The 14,616-nt window shown below is 47.0% G+C and overlaps 1 protein-coding gene and 1 long non-coding RNA gene across 14 annotated transcripts in view; one reads left to right on the forward strand and one right to left on the reverse strand.

Annotated features, from left to right (window-relative positions):
* The window catches only part of LOC126498815 (uncharacterized), a 70,075-nt gene that overhangs the window by 52,191 nt on the left and 3,268 nt on the right, over positions 1-14,616 (forward strand). The gene's annotated exons all lie outside the window — the stretch shown is intronic.
* Ebf3 (EBF transcription factor 3) overlaps positions 1-14,616 on the reverse strand; it is a 119,472-nt gene that overhangs the window by 12,446 nt on the left and 92,410 nt on the right. For all 13 annotated transcript variants that reach the window (XM_050137728.1, XM_050137726.1, XM_050137724.1 and 10 more), the window contains exon 11: positions 1,047-1,135. In XM_050137728.1, the coding sequence (XP_049993685.1) occupies positions 1,047-1,135 (89 nt within the window). The remainder of the gene's footprint in view (positions 1-1,046; positions 1,136-14,616) is intronic.

The raw sequence follows: 14,616 nt of genomic DNA on the forward strand, positions 1-14,616 counted from the left end.
GGCTGGCAGCAAAGCCCTGTGGGTAAAGGGTGCTGCTTCCAGGCTCACCCTCAGAACAAAAACCCCTTCATTAACTGCTCTGCATTTGAAAAATGTCTTCCCCAGGCTCCGAGGGGTCTAACAGCGAGTGTCTGACATTCCCTTACTAGCGAGTTCACAAATTAAAAAGGACCCTAACGATACTGCTTGTGTTCCTGCTGAGTATTAAAAAGGTAATGTCTAAAAGGTTTTATTGTGTTAATAAAACTCAGAGGTGGTCAAGACTTGGGTACACACAGGGACAGATAGTAAAATAATCAGTTATAATGTTATGACTTCACTTTTTTTTCATTTTGCATTTTCAACTCGGCCTTGAAAAATCAGAGAGGGCTTCTGAAGGCAGAAAGAGACAAAATTATATCAAAGGAGAGGGGAAATTATAAGCTTGACTTATCTTTAATGTTATACATCAAAATGGAATTTCTGTGATATGCAGGATGTGCATAAACAAGAGGGGCAGCTTTTGTCTTTGCTGAATTTCAATGAAAAGTCCCCTAGATATTAATATGTGGACTTCATTTGTTAGCCCGCTAAGTCAGGGACTTATAACAAAAGCTTTGTAAACAAAAGATTAAACTGAATCGAGCTTTAGAAAATGAAAGGAAAACAAGAGTCAAGTAATCACAGATCAGACTGGAGCGGCCTAGATGGAAATCGGCGCAGGCTACTGGAGTGGAAAATGTTTAATTGAACTATTTCATTACGCGGAAGTTTATGTCCCCCTTGCAGAATCCAAAATATTCGTTATCAGAAAAGCCATGGTTTTTTTTTTCTTCCTTTAAAGAGATGGCCCTCCAAAGAAGCAACATAAAGTAAGAGTCCGTGCGCCATCTCTCACCCTTCACCAACCTCTGAAGTAGCCAGGCATGGGCCAGAAGGCTCCCCATACCTGTTGGCCTTGACATGGACACAGGGTTTGGGGTGTCTGGCACTCCTCTTCCCGAAGATCCACCACCCCTAAACCAGAACCAGTCCCGTGTGGGGGCATCATGTGCTCTCGTACTGACCTTGGGTAACCTTTCGGGATCACCTGGATGTCTGGGTATCACTTTCTGCAACCTCTGGAAGCCGTAATCTATGGTTGGCTCATTGAGGGCTGCAAGAGGACACACAGACACAGAGCAAGTCAGTCACCGTGACGTCATCCATTGTGCACTCACTGCATGCTTGCACAAAGGTGTGCCTGCAGGCAGGCACCCGCGCATGGTAGTCTGCCTTAAGGAATGGACTCCCCCCCCACCACCACCACCACCTTTTCTTCTGCACATAAAAGCAACGATTATTTCACATCTATAATTAGACTGGAAGAAAGTCAAAGGGTGGCTCAGTATATTGTAAAAATGGCAGTGCAGTCCCGAAGTGACAGGTCTTGGGGCCATATATAGCCATCACCAGGGCCATGATGCGGCGTCTGCATCACACGGTGTGTTCCTCACCAGCCGGGATTTATGGGAAACTGGCAATTATGACATATGTCCAGCTATTGCTAGCCTCAGATTTATCCCTGTGGTCCTTTTTTGTCTAGCATATTGCCTGAGCACAGAGCAGGCAGGAGGAACACTTACTCTTGCAAAGCTTTAATAATCTGTGTTTGGCCGACTACAAGCTGATATAGAGCGCTATCATTCCACAGCTGCAATCCACCAGCCCCGCGAAATTGCTGGCCACAAATAGTAATTAATCTTTTTATCCCTCAAATTGTAATTTTGACTATGAACTGTGCATGGCCATAAATCAGAGGCACATGCACCCTGTACAGTGCATGAATCACAGCCGGGACTCCATTCGACTGCACACACTGTGTTTAACAAGCTTTATAAGGGGAGCCATCGGGCTTTATTACGGCTCTGCCTGACTCCAACAAAAACTGAGCCCGGAGGCCCGGGGACACGAGTTAAGATGAAAATACTTATTAGAGTACATTATTTCTTCATGTAGATATCGTTTTCTGTGGAGTAACTCCACGGTGCACGGCGCGACATAAATCAGGAGGTTTTCGGAGACTAATAAGACCTGCCGCCGTCTATTCATTACTCCACCCGCAATTTGGGCCATCACTCGTTAGTAATTTGATGATTAACGCCACCCAGGTCTGCGGAGTGCGGGAGAACACAAAAGGCCAGAGCTTCCTAAGAGGAAGCTTGGGGCCGCCTCGGAAAGTGCTCTCCACAATAATTGGTCACCATTATCCTCGAGTGTGAGCTGTCGGTGCGTCTTGTAAGCAACCCAGGACGCCTTGCGCGTACACTCAATAATGCGCCCGAAAGTTGAGGACCACAATATGATTTGACATTCCATCATACATCCTGGAGACAAAGGTCCGCACAGGAATGTGAAGTAAGACATTTTCTTGTTAATAAAGCATTGATCCGATGTATTGATTTTACATGACATGGCTTTTGCTGGGATTTTGCCCTCTTTTTTTCTTTGCAAACAGTAAAACCCTTCAAAATGCCTTGGTGTATGTGACATGGCAAAATTTCTAACTCTCTGTGATGTAAATTCTATATGTGTAAAACCACTTCATAATCAGGCCATTAATCATCAGAAGCTGTCAGCATTGACTGGGGGGACAATTTGTCATGTCTCTGCCTCAGCACGGGCAAGGGTGTCAGGCAAAAATGCAGTTCGGGCATCCGGGAGGATGGGCTCCAGGCCCAGCAAACGACTTGGTCCAAAAAGGGTAAGATGAAGTATTATGTTTCTTGCTCAGGGTGTTTGGCGGGGGCGGGGTGGAGGGGTGGCCCAGTGTGCATTCCTAGCATGTCAGGTTTCTCCTCTCTGCCAGCTAATCACCACGACTGTTTGACTTAATGAATCGGCCCGATGAAAGGTGATCAGAAAAGATAGATGGGCAGCCATTATTGATTTCATGCAAATGCCCCTGACAGGTGATAGGCGCTTTAATGCAAGCTCTCAGAAGCTTTATGACTTGTGATGAGCATACACTCACTCTGGGAGACACATTCTCTAGTGTTTCAGCTGAACTGATATTCTTCTTCTATGACCCATGTGTCACAGAAAGCAGTATAGCTACGAGGGCCTCTTTCATCTTGATTCAAACCAATAGGCATCATCAAAGCAAGTAGGTGTGGCACATCAGGAAAGTTCAGGTAGGGTACCAAAGTGCGCCAGGGCCAATCCCCACCAAACTGGATGAGTTACACAGCAAAAGGCCTAGTGTTGCTGTTCCAACCAGAAGACGGCCCTCCCGCAGGGGTCTGGCTATAGAAACTCCAACGTGTTTAGTTAGCAGAACTGTTGGAACCTGCCTCCTCTTTGGTGCAGGGGACCATCAGCAGACCTTCACAAGTCCTGGGAGTTCCTGCTCTGGTGGTGGGTCTCCCCATGTACCTCTGGGTCCCAGGGAGCATTGCCTGGTCCCATTGAAGACCTGCCCTGGTCGGCAGCCCTCAGCTCCTCAAGGAGCCCATCAATACCCATGGCTGCTGAAGACTGGTTCAGTCCTCACTGGCCAATTCTGCAACTGAAGGAGAGAGCGCGAGAGCTCCCCGCACATCTAATAAACCCTCAGCGTGTCGAGTTTACAGCCTAGAGCCCAGCCGAGCCAGGGCAAGGCACTGGCACGTCCAGTCACAGAGCCCCGAGCCAGGCCAATCAATACCACTTTCCTGTTTTAGAACTGGGTAATTATGAGGGGGAGAGATTGCCTGACCTTTCACCTGCACTGCATTACTTTGCTGATATTAAGATAAATTGCCTGATTTTGGGTAAACATATGCTGCAATTCAAACTGTCAGCACTGGTTTGCTCAGGGATAATTTGTATTGATCTCTCAGCTTCTTCCCAATTTTGCTTACTGACCTCGTGGATAATTAGAGAAGGAGCCCTGGGTGAGCTCAAGTCGGGGATGAAGAAGAAATATGAAGAAGAATAAAGCAAATTTGTTTTATGTTAATATTTGCCGGCCCACCCTCACATCTGTCAGCATCAGCAAAGCCATAAATTAATGCATTTGGTTCCTGAGCAATTTATTCCAAGGAATTATTTAGCAGCATGCTTAGTCTCCGAACATGTGTCACTGGGTTAAATTAATTTAAACTCTGCCTTAAACACAACAAAAACAAATGTTGTTTTCTGCTGAAGGGGAATGAAACAGTAACGTTTATCAAAAGTGTATCTGTAAGCTAACACATGGATTTCTGTCAAACCTGTAAAAGAGAGGATGAGCTTTCTAATAAATCCTCCCCTCCGGAAGTAATTAGCACCCATTATTTGTCCTGAATTCAAATTTAGCTAAGATGGGCTGCTGCATGTAGGCGATGAATGTATGTGTGAAATTATATCGTTAAGATATGTCAGATTACAAGGCTGTTGTATCAAAAGTCATAAAACAAATCTCCCCTGTGAAATATCTCTTTATTAACTGTGCCATAAGATATTAACATTCCTCATTTAGTGGAGGGCCTTTTATCTGTTTCAAATACATTATTCGTCCTTTTGGAGATAAACTGTATTAATATCCATTTGAGTAGGCTACTGTGGCCTAATGCATAGTAATTTTTGTTGGAGAGCTTTTATTTTAGAATAAGAAAATTACACAGCAATAAAACCTGAATGAATCAGAAGCTAGAATGGCCGGGAATCACATTCCATGCCAAATGAGGCAAGCAATCAGGCAGCCTGTGAAAGGCCAGATATCCGGCTATCATATGCAGGCCAGTCTCCAGCGTGGGCCCTACAAATAGAGCCTGACATGGCCACATAGACTCGATTCCGCACGCCGGATAGCCTGCAGCTCGGGAAGGACGCATATTTAAATATATTTGAGTGTACTGGAGTTAATCTCGTTACTTTACATGCATTGAAGTCATAACAGAAGAAGCGTTCTAAATATTTAAGTCATGCCCGTGTACTGGGGGATTAATCATAGCGCAATTGATAAAATTTTAACGGTCTGTGATGTCGGTTCAAGTTGGGATTGCCAGAGCTAATGTGGCAGCCGAAAATGGCATCAGGCTTTGAGCTGCAGCTGGGGCCAGGGTAGCTCCAACTGGCCTGCTGCAATTAGAAACGTACCAATGGGCGGCAGGGCCGGGGTTTTCTTTCTTGTGACATCAGTCATTGGAGTTTACATGTTGATGGCTGAACTGTCTTTGTCAGCCATCCCTGCTCGGGGTTCTGTGCTCTTTTCCAACATCCCAAAATGTAAATGGCTTTCGTCAGACTTCAAAGGCTAATCCATTGGTATGGAAACCCCATTCACTTATGTGAGTAAGGGGGTATGCTCCTGACCATGAATGACACACGGAAAACATTGCAGATCAAAAACAATGCTGCTTGGGGCCAGTATAGTCTCCGACAAAAAGCAAGTCCCAGGGATGAAACTCAGCCCCATGAATGTTTGGAAGCCTAATTCATTCACCCAAAATTAACTGAGCAGCTACTACTCTATGCTTTCAGGGCTCAGTTGTGCCTACTTCCCAATTGTGGGAAACTCAATCAAGAGTAGAAAACGTTGCTATGGACACCCCTCACCCAGACCAGGGGCCCCCTTGCTGGAAGGAGTGGAAGGGACCTTGCGTGAAGGAGGGGCCACAGCGATGAAGTTTAACTATGACAACAACCTCCTGACCACCTTCCCCTGTCCCAGAGAGACCCGGATCGGGCTGCCAGCCAGAGAGCAGTGGTCCGCCTTGAAGGACTGCTGCAGTAATTGTTCCTGCAGCGGTGGTGTCTTTAAGACAGTGTCATTAAACACACGAGGGGGAGACTCCCAGGTAGGAAACAGCTGCTCTGAGCACTGCCTTTCCACCCTGGAAGCCCAAGCCAGCCCGCAGGTTGCGGTACAGCAGAGTCTCCTGCCCAAAAACCCTGACTCCAACAATAACAACAGGAAGACATTCATTTGCTCCATTCCAGCTGCTGGCTGCAGCTATTAAGTGAGCTCCAGTTTCATTTCAATAATGATCGGCTTCCTGTAACTTCCCAATCATGCATTTGTCATAATGCAGTAATTTTCTTGCTACAAACAGATCCTCATAATGAGGCCGTTTTTCACATTAGCAACATAACTACATAATAAGAACATCTGTAGTTCCTTTTCCGAGGGACAAGAACGTGCTTCAATTAAGGCAATGGGTTTGTTAAATAAGATATAGTATATTTTACTAACAGGGATACCCAGACCCTGCCCCAACAGACTAGAAGCCGTCAGTGTGCCTGAATGAACACAGGTTGTAATGTGTAAAAATTAAATAAAGTAAAATTAAATTGCTCAATACAAAGACATTCCTCTAGAGGGTGTTGGTGATTTTAGTGACAAAGTGCTATTTGCTGACAAGTAGTTTACACATTAACCAGCCGAATCCAAGGGGGAAAAATGCCAATAGCAATTATATCACCTTGAGGTTATTAAATGTCCCACTGATAAGTAACTAGGTGAGCTTGACCAGGTGATAAAGACTGCTGAGAGACAACGATTGCCCCGTGAAGAATGCTGCTCTGCCCCGCTGTTTCTCCAGATAGCTTTTCTTTCAAAAATGACTGTATAAGAAGTTACATTAAAAAATGTGTGGCTTCGGAAGTCAAAATTGATACTTTAGCCCCCCCCCACCGGATGTCCCCCCCCCCCCGGCTACAGCACTTTCATCATTCCAGCTCAGAACACTGCACAAAGTCCCCAAATGCCTGGGTTTCTCTCTCCCTCCTTTTTTAGGCTTTAAAATGATGCTAAGTTCTCCACTTTATCATCCACTGTCTCCTGCAAGCACATTTCATCTATAAGAAATTCAGATGCTCGGGAAATTAAAATTTCAAAGATCTGCTGCAAAAAAAAAAAAATCAATGGGGCGAGATCAATGCTCATAGAAATTTCATGAACTTTGAACTGATCCGGGCATGATGATGAGGGGTGGCTGGAGTCGCAGGCAGCTGACGGCTCCTAGTGTGGATGAGAAGCAGCCGGGCAGCAGGGAGGAGGGCCACGGTTTACATGGGCTTTTGCTTTCATATTTTGTTGGACAAAAAATTTTAATTTTTAGTCTATTTCAGGAACAAGCAGAAATGGGGGAAACCTGACTTCCCAACCCAACGTGTGGCTCTCCCTGCTTAAGAACACCTAATGCTTTGCACACTAACGCGGCCACAAAATGAAATCGGTTCCCTTTGCAGCCGATTGCAGGTGCAAATTAATATTGTAAAATGAAGATCAATACATGGACAGGGCCAAATCAATAGTGGCTAAATTATTGCTGCATTTTCCTCCTCATTCAAGATGAGTTGTGTTTTCCTCTCAAAGTCAATACTTCGCAGCTTTTCTCATTAATTTCTCAATAAATTTGGCAATGAATTTCAATCACAGAACTCGGCAGGGTGAGTCAGGCATTGTGGTGTGCATAGGAAACACAAAGGCCACGCGGTTCCTGCATCACTCACTGGGGTGCTGGCCTGGCCAAGGGACAAACAGGGAAGAAGACCTAAGGTCACCCTTCTGTGCCTGGAGGTCAACCCCAAATTTGATGTTTCCCTTGAGTGGCTTAGACTTGTCTGGTGTCTGCTCTGAGCCATTGTGGAGGGTGCATGCCCAGTGCCAGGCCCACGTAGGGCCGGCCTCAGTTTCCCATTTGTTCCTACAGAGCCTATCATGTTCCATCAGCATGTCTTCTCAGAATGAGAAAAGCACCATAGTTGACTTCTAATTGGAATCTGGAGCCTCCCCGCTCACACAGGGAATGCTGTTCTGGTATTCATACAGGCAGCCCAACTGGGCCTCCTGCACAGGGACCCGCTTCCATTCACCACTGCCTGGCAGCGGATGGCAGCATTGTGATGTGACACCAAATGCAGAAAAGGGGGCAGCCCATCTTCCTTGTTACCAAAATAATACCCTTGCTGACAACTGTTGGACTGCATTCAAACACTTTTGTTTACATTCCTCAAAGAATGCACTGGATTGTGGCTTGCATCGGCATGGGGGAACTGCACCAACCAAGCCCAGCCCTGCAGCTAAAAAGAAAACCCAACCCTGGAGCCCGAGCTCTCCTCACCACACCTGCCCATCTCAGGATGGCCCAGCGCGGATACACAACAGGTAAAGATCCAAGAGCTGCCTATTCCTGGCATACCACCCTACTTTCCAAGGCTGTCCTGGCATTTACCCAGCTCTCTAGGTAGAGAAGTGTGTCCAAAACGGAGACACCAATAAGTGAAAACCCACTCTCCACATCGTGCAACCACTACAAGCTCCCACGTGTTACCCCCTGCTTCAAGAAAGCAAGTTCCCTGTGTCTTCATTCTCTCAAAGGTTACATGGGAGGAGGAGGAGGGAGGTCCTAAAAGTCAAGCAGAAAACACACTCTGTGGAGGGCCAGTGGCAATGGAGACACACAGTTAAAACCAGCAGGAAAATCTCCATGTAGAAGGAATAGTACAGAAAGCTCTGGGACCCAGCTCTCCTAGGCTGCAGGTACTTAGGCCATGGCTTAAAACAAAGATCCCTCCTGGGAGCCAAGTGGCCCTTCTCCCATGACCTTGTGAAAACCCCTACTTCTTACAAAAGAGTAAGGATCATTCAAGATGACCCTATGCCATGTGCCTGCCTTGTTCCGAGCAGTGCATACAGCTGGTGCTCTAAGGTGCTACGGTCTGGTGGCCAGGTTTCTGGAAGACACCAGTCTACATGACAAAGCTACCAAGCACCTCTCATTTTGAGACACAAGATGAACACGCTGTTTGTCTTCTATCCGTGCAGTCTTTCCCCTAATATCTACCTGTCCATCAACCTACAAACACATGAGCAGATGTGGTGCAATGGAATACTACTCAGACATGTAAAGAAATGTCATCCTGACACGTGCCAAGGGGAACCTAAGAACATCACGTGATAAGCGAAAGAAGTCAGCCCCAAAGGCCATCTATTATGTGATCTGCTTTTGACAGACAACCAGAAGAGGCCAATCGACAGGGGTGAGGATGAGACCAGTAGCTGCCAAAGCCAAGGACAAGAAGAATAAATAAGGAATGAGAATGTGGAACAGAGCGACAGTCCATGCAGGATAAAATAATAGAGTTAGACTAAGGGTGTATAACACTGTGCATATAAAGAACCTTCTGCCTTTAGGTTCTAGGCTTCTGCTGACTCTCTTGGTAGGTAAACTACACCCAAAGAAACATCGAAGCAGAAGTGAGGTCTCCAGTGGCACCCCTGCACTGACCCTCACACTGTTCACACTAGCCCAGAGATAGAACCAGCCCAGCTACCCATCAGCTGAAGAGCTAAAGAAGAAGTATATATACGCTATGGAGTCTTACACATGGAAAACAAAATAAAACAAAACCCAGAAATCATATGTTTGCAGGAAAATGGATAGAACTGGAAAGCACCATGTTAAGAGAAATAAGCCTGACCCAGATGAATGCTGAATGCTTTTCTTCATAGGCAAATTTAGATTTTTTTTTTAAGTAGAAGGGAGACTCTGAGGGGGCAGAAAAGGTCCAAAGGGAAGAGGGGAGGTACAGGAAATGGTGATGGGGAGGAGAGAAAAACAAACCATTGCACATCATAAATGTGTAGAAATGTCATAATAAAACCCATTAACTTACATGCTAACTGTAGGTGGGGGAATGGTAGTCAATGACTTAATCTGGGTATGCCTGTGCTGAAGAAAGTATCCTTCTGCATGTTACCTGGCAGGCAGTACAAGCGCTTCTAGAGAGAGCAGAGACCCACAGTGGCTGAGGAAGGCAAAAGGCAACTTTGGGCTGAGGCCCTCCTACTCAGGATTTCCCAACATGGTCTACCTTTGAGTCTTCCCAGTGGCATCTTAATTCTGAGTCTTTCAGGCTGAGCACAGAAGGAAAGACCTATTTGGAGGCAAAGCCTTTAAAGACATGGCCGGGATTAGCATAAGCGCAGAATCCTCAAAAGCGCAGACATGGTGCATAGGGTGCTGCCCTCTACATGGGCACACGAAGCAGCCCTGATGGCCGGATATGGTGCTGCATGCTGTGACCCCAGCTCTCGGGAGGCAGAGGCAGGAGGATCAGGCATTCAAAGCCAACCTGGGATTTCAGTTGGAGCAGAGAATGGGAGAAGAAAATAGAGGGTGAAAATGGCCAAAAATATATAATATACAAGATGAAACTGTCAAAGAATTATAAGGGGGAGGGGAGACAGAGGAAGGAGAGGAGGAGAGGCAGAGGGAGGGTCAGTAAGCTCTGCTCTCATACATGGTTGGAGATTACATGTCTTGTAACCCGAGGAGGTAGCTCCTCACCTATGCTTTCATGGCTTCTCACGCCCTCCACTTTCTCCCTGGTCACCCAGGAGGGGGTCACATTCTTCTTGGAAATCCTCCACATCCTTGCTGAGCACCCATGGCGCAGTCTCCAGGGCCATTTGCGGAGAAAATCCCGCAGCTCTGCCACCTGCAAGTTCTCGGGGAGCTATGTCTTTCCCCTGAACACGGGACTTGAGAGCCTGTTTGCATTAAGGCTTTTTATTAACTGCTCTCCCCACCTGTTCCTTTCCCACAGGACTGAATCAGTGGGGCTGTAGCAATGTTCACACTCAATGTCTGTCACGGGCCACGTAGATCCCAGGCAGGCTTCCAGGATGAAGACGAGAGTCACTGCCCTTGGCAAGAACTAAATGCTGAGAAGTCAAGATGTGTTTCCTCTCACATGGACACCCCCATTCTTGAGCACCTAAAGAGCTACTGATTTTCCTTCCCACAAGTCATCCACAATGCCCTACTGAGACCTCAGCCTCCATATGCATGAGATAAACACTGACCCCAGGAGACAAATCCCAAATCACAGAGACCTGCGCTTCACCACCACACTGTGTTTAAAACTGACATCATGCTCCCTTTGTGACCATCCCAATCATCCGACTTTCCCAAGCTCCTGGTTGAGGAGCAGAGATAGACAAGGTGCATCATCCACGGGTGGATGCAGGACCAGTTTCTCTCATGATGCCATGACAAAGGCTAAACAGAACCTGGGGCTCTGATCAAGGCAGAATGTTAGCATTGTAGACAGAGAGTTCCCGGAAGGCTGGGAGCCCTGTGAGGCGGTGGCCTCTGCTAGCCACAGGCTGGTCTCACTAACAAGAAGCAAGCTAAGTTCACTTGGGGAGTGACTGCTGTTTCCACCCACGGGAAGCACATAAGGAAATCCTTCGGTCTCTGGCTTAGGATATACCACAGCTGGATGACAAGGGCACACACAGCAGCCACCTGCCACAGTCATGAACAAACTACAGGAGCCTGGAGCCTTGATGTGTGTGCCCCCGAGTGCTAATAGGCTTAAGCTTCTGTAAAGGATTTTGTGTTGGGAGTACTGTCATCAAAGGAAAAACACCAAGGGGTAAGTGATGAATGGCTATTACTGACACATCAGGGCGTCTACACTGACATGGAGCCAAGATGTTGGCCAGGACCAAGGAACAAAGGCCATAGCACTTCACCACCCCATGGAGGCTAAAGGAGAGATGCCAGTCAGAGACAAAGGGGAGGCAGTGAAAAGATGGAACAGAACTCTAGCAGAACCCCCAAATCTAACCTCATAGCCTTCCAGACTTTCAAATTCTCTGCGGCCACAGGATGCAGACCTGGGCCTACGAAGGCTCAGATATCTCAGGGCTCCCTTCCTTGCCTAGCAGTAGGGTTTTCATATGTGGAAGAATAAGAAGCTATGTTTCAGGAAAGAGTATGACTAGAGAGAGAGAAAATGGGCCCCAGAATAATGCTGTGTTTTTATAACAAAATCAAAAACACAACAAACAATGAAAACTGTACTCTGAACCTAATGTATACCAAGACCTATGGTGGCTCCTGGTCCCCAAGGAGTTTGTGTTTTAAGTCCCTCCCTATTGCACCTTCAACAGATATGCACCACTCCATCAGTCCACACCTGCAAAACCAACTATCCCATCAGCTCATCAGGGTCCCAGGAAACTCTGCAGTTATCCAGGGTCAACAACCCACATCACAGACTTCCATGTTGTCACTGAGTTTTTTGAAAAAAAAAAATCACCCAACGGGAAGAAAGTTGGATCCTGATAATTTTCTACAACTAATTTTAAAAGCCCAGTAGCCAAGCAACAATTCTTTGAATGTATCTTTTCCCATGCTGTTTTTGCAACCCAAGTCTTGGTCTACTCCACTGGGTATGGACAAGACTGAAGAGCTTCTAGAAATATAAACTTTCTATGGAGACACACAGGGACCTCAGTCCAGCTGTCCCAGGAGCCAGCCTGCACAGAAAATTCCAGAGTGAAACACTCACCCACCATATCCTTCCCATGCCCCTACGCCATGCGTGTGGGAACGGACTGTGTGGGAGGCAGCTCAAGCACTAGGTTATGAGTCAAAGAAGTGAGGTGGGGTCATTGCTCCTTGTCCCTATCAGAGGGCCAATGGGCAGTTTGTCTCACCCCCCAGCGGTGTCAGAACCGCTCCCTTTTAAAGTCCGCCACCAAGATGTTCACTCTGCCGCTGCTTCGGTTTCACTAGCGTGACCTGCCATCCCATCTTAGACCTCCTTATTCCATCGCTCTGCCTGTTCTTCACTTGGTCACTTTCATTGTGCGTGCTTTTAAATGACCATTAGCTTGTCCTCCCCCACACACATACTCCACCACCCCCAATGTCTTTCTAAGGGTGTTTTCAAATATGGATCTTTCCCAGCCAGAACTGGAAATAAAACTCCTCTAGACAGCACTTCCAGGGAGGTAGGGTAAGAAACAGGGACCCTGCCTGTGTCAAAGACAGAGAAGTCAGGCCTGTCTCTACCATCCACATCTTGCCTATCCTAAGTGAAGCCAATGACCCTTTTGTCCTTTGGGTAAGACGGATGGCCGTCTCCTGGAAGCCACGTCTTGTCAGGTGGGCTGCGAAGTCAATACCTTCACCTTGCTATGGAAACTTTGTGATTTATCAGTCCGTCTCCCCTCTTGGGTTCACGTAGCCCCAACATACACAGCCAATTGGGCACATGGAGCAGACCTGGTCACAGCCAGTTGGAAAGCGACCAAAGCCCCCGTGATGACAGACAAATGTGTCTTCTTAGCAACAGCCCAAAAGCACTTGACTTGTACTAATAACAAAAAGGCCACGCTGGTCACCGTGGGTCTAAAGACGAAGCACCCTGTCACCAGCCTGCTTGGGAAATTAGCAAATAATGTTCTTTTCCTTGATAAATGGGTGACAGCTCCGTCTCACCAATCATTTTTAACATTTTGATGCATGCCTATGATCCCACTGGAGGGGCAGAAAAGTTTACTGGCCCTCAATTTTCACATGATGAATGGAAGTCTCTAAATGTGCGATTTCTGTATGAGGTATAGTTCATTTTAAGCAATTCTGGTAAATGGGTGTCACTGATTAGGACAAATTGTCTACTTGTGCTGTGCCTCATTCTCCTGCCCTCCTTCGAGACAGGAAAGAAGAGACCGCAGGGACAGGGAGCCTTCACACAACCCTCTTAAAAGGGATACGTTCTCCGGCCGTACTCCCAGCACCCACCTGGCAGGCAGCAGCATCACTGATTGTGGCTCAGGCAGTGCAGTGTGCCACCCAAGGGAGGTCACCTGGTGAATGCTACCTCCTAGCCTGAGGGTCTACCTATGGGACTCAGCCACGGCCATCGGTCCCCACTTCCTTGGGAAGGGGCTGAGGCAGGACGCTTACCAGCTAGTCCTTGGGAAAAACAAAACCAGAAACTACCACCCTCTGCCATCCACTCGTAACATGTCACGAAAAGCAAGAGCAGGGGAGGAGGAGGATGGGAAGAAGACGGGAGGAAGATGGCATTGTCTGAGTCATGGAGTAGTTGGATAAAGGTTCAAATTTGGGAGCCTAAAGGTGGTCTGAGCTGACAGCCCAGCCCCATGCTACCCTTCAAGAATAGTAACTTGACATAAGAACCATTGTACCCAAGGGTGCCCAGTACCGGGGTACGTGGCTGTGAAGAGAACGGTCTTCCTGAAACACCTGAGACCTGGTGACAGTGAAACCACCATCATGGGTGTAAAGGTATGATCATAGCGTACTTAGTGAAGACAGGAAGGGGAAGAGGTGTGCCACTGGCTGCCTTGCCAGGGGAGGATGGAGTCACTGAAGACTTTGGGTCACGATCCCTACATGCTGGGAGCCAGCAGGGTAGAATGTGTTCCTGGATTGTGTGCATTGGTGGCTCAGAGCTTTAGGGCTGAAACAATTGGGCAGTTTGTGCTTAACATTCAGTTTAGCAGAGTGCAAGCGATACAAATTTGTGGGCGGCCAATTAAAATCATTTGTTCTACAGATACAAGTGATTTGTTGGTGAAGCCACAGGGCTGGCTGAGAGAAAAGAAACCAGAACTGGCTAGCTGTGGTTAAGAGTGTTTGGATCCCATGGTTTAGACAGAACCATGTCTAAATATTCACAAGTAACCTTTCCACATGACAGAAACACAAGGGCTTTTCCCAGGTAAGAGAAAACGGGATGGAAGGTGGAGACCAGCCAGGAGACTCAGCGGGAAACCATCTCCAGACAGGTGCAGGATAGAACTGACACCCCTCAATATGGAGCCAGTTTTAAGGCACAACCTGACAACTTTATATAATATAT

This window comes from Alexandromys fortis, unplaced genomic scaffold (assembly GCF_014885135.2).
Source record: "Alexandromys fortis isolate MF-2015 unplaced genomic scaffold, M_Fortis_MF-2015_v1.1 scaffold_3, whole genome shotgun sequence".
Lineage (NCBI taxonomy): Eukaryota > Metazoa > Chordata > Mammalia > Rodentia > Cricetidae > Alexandromys > Alexandromys fortis.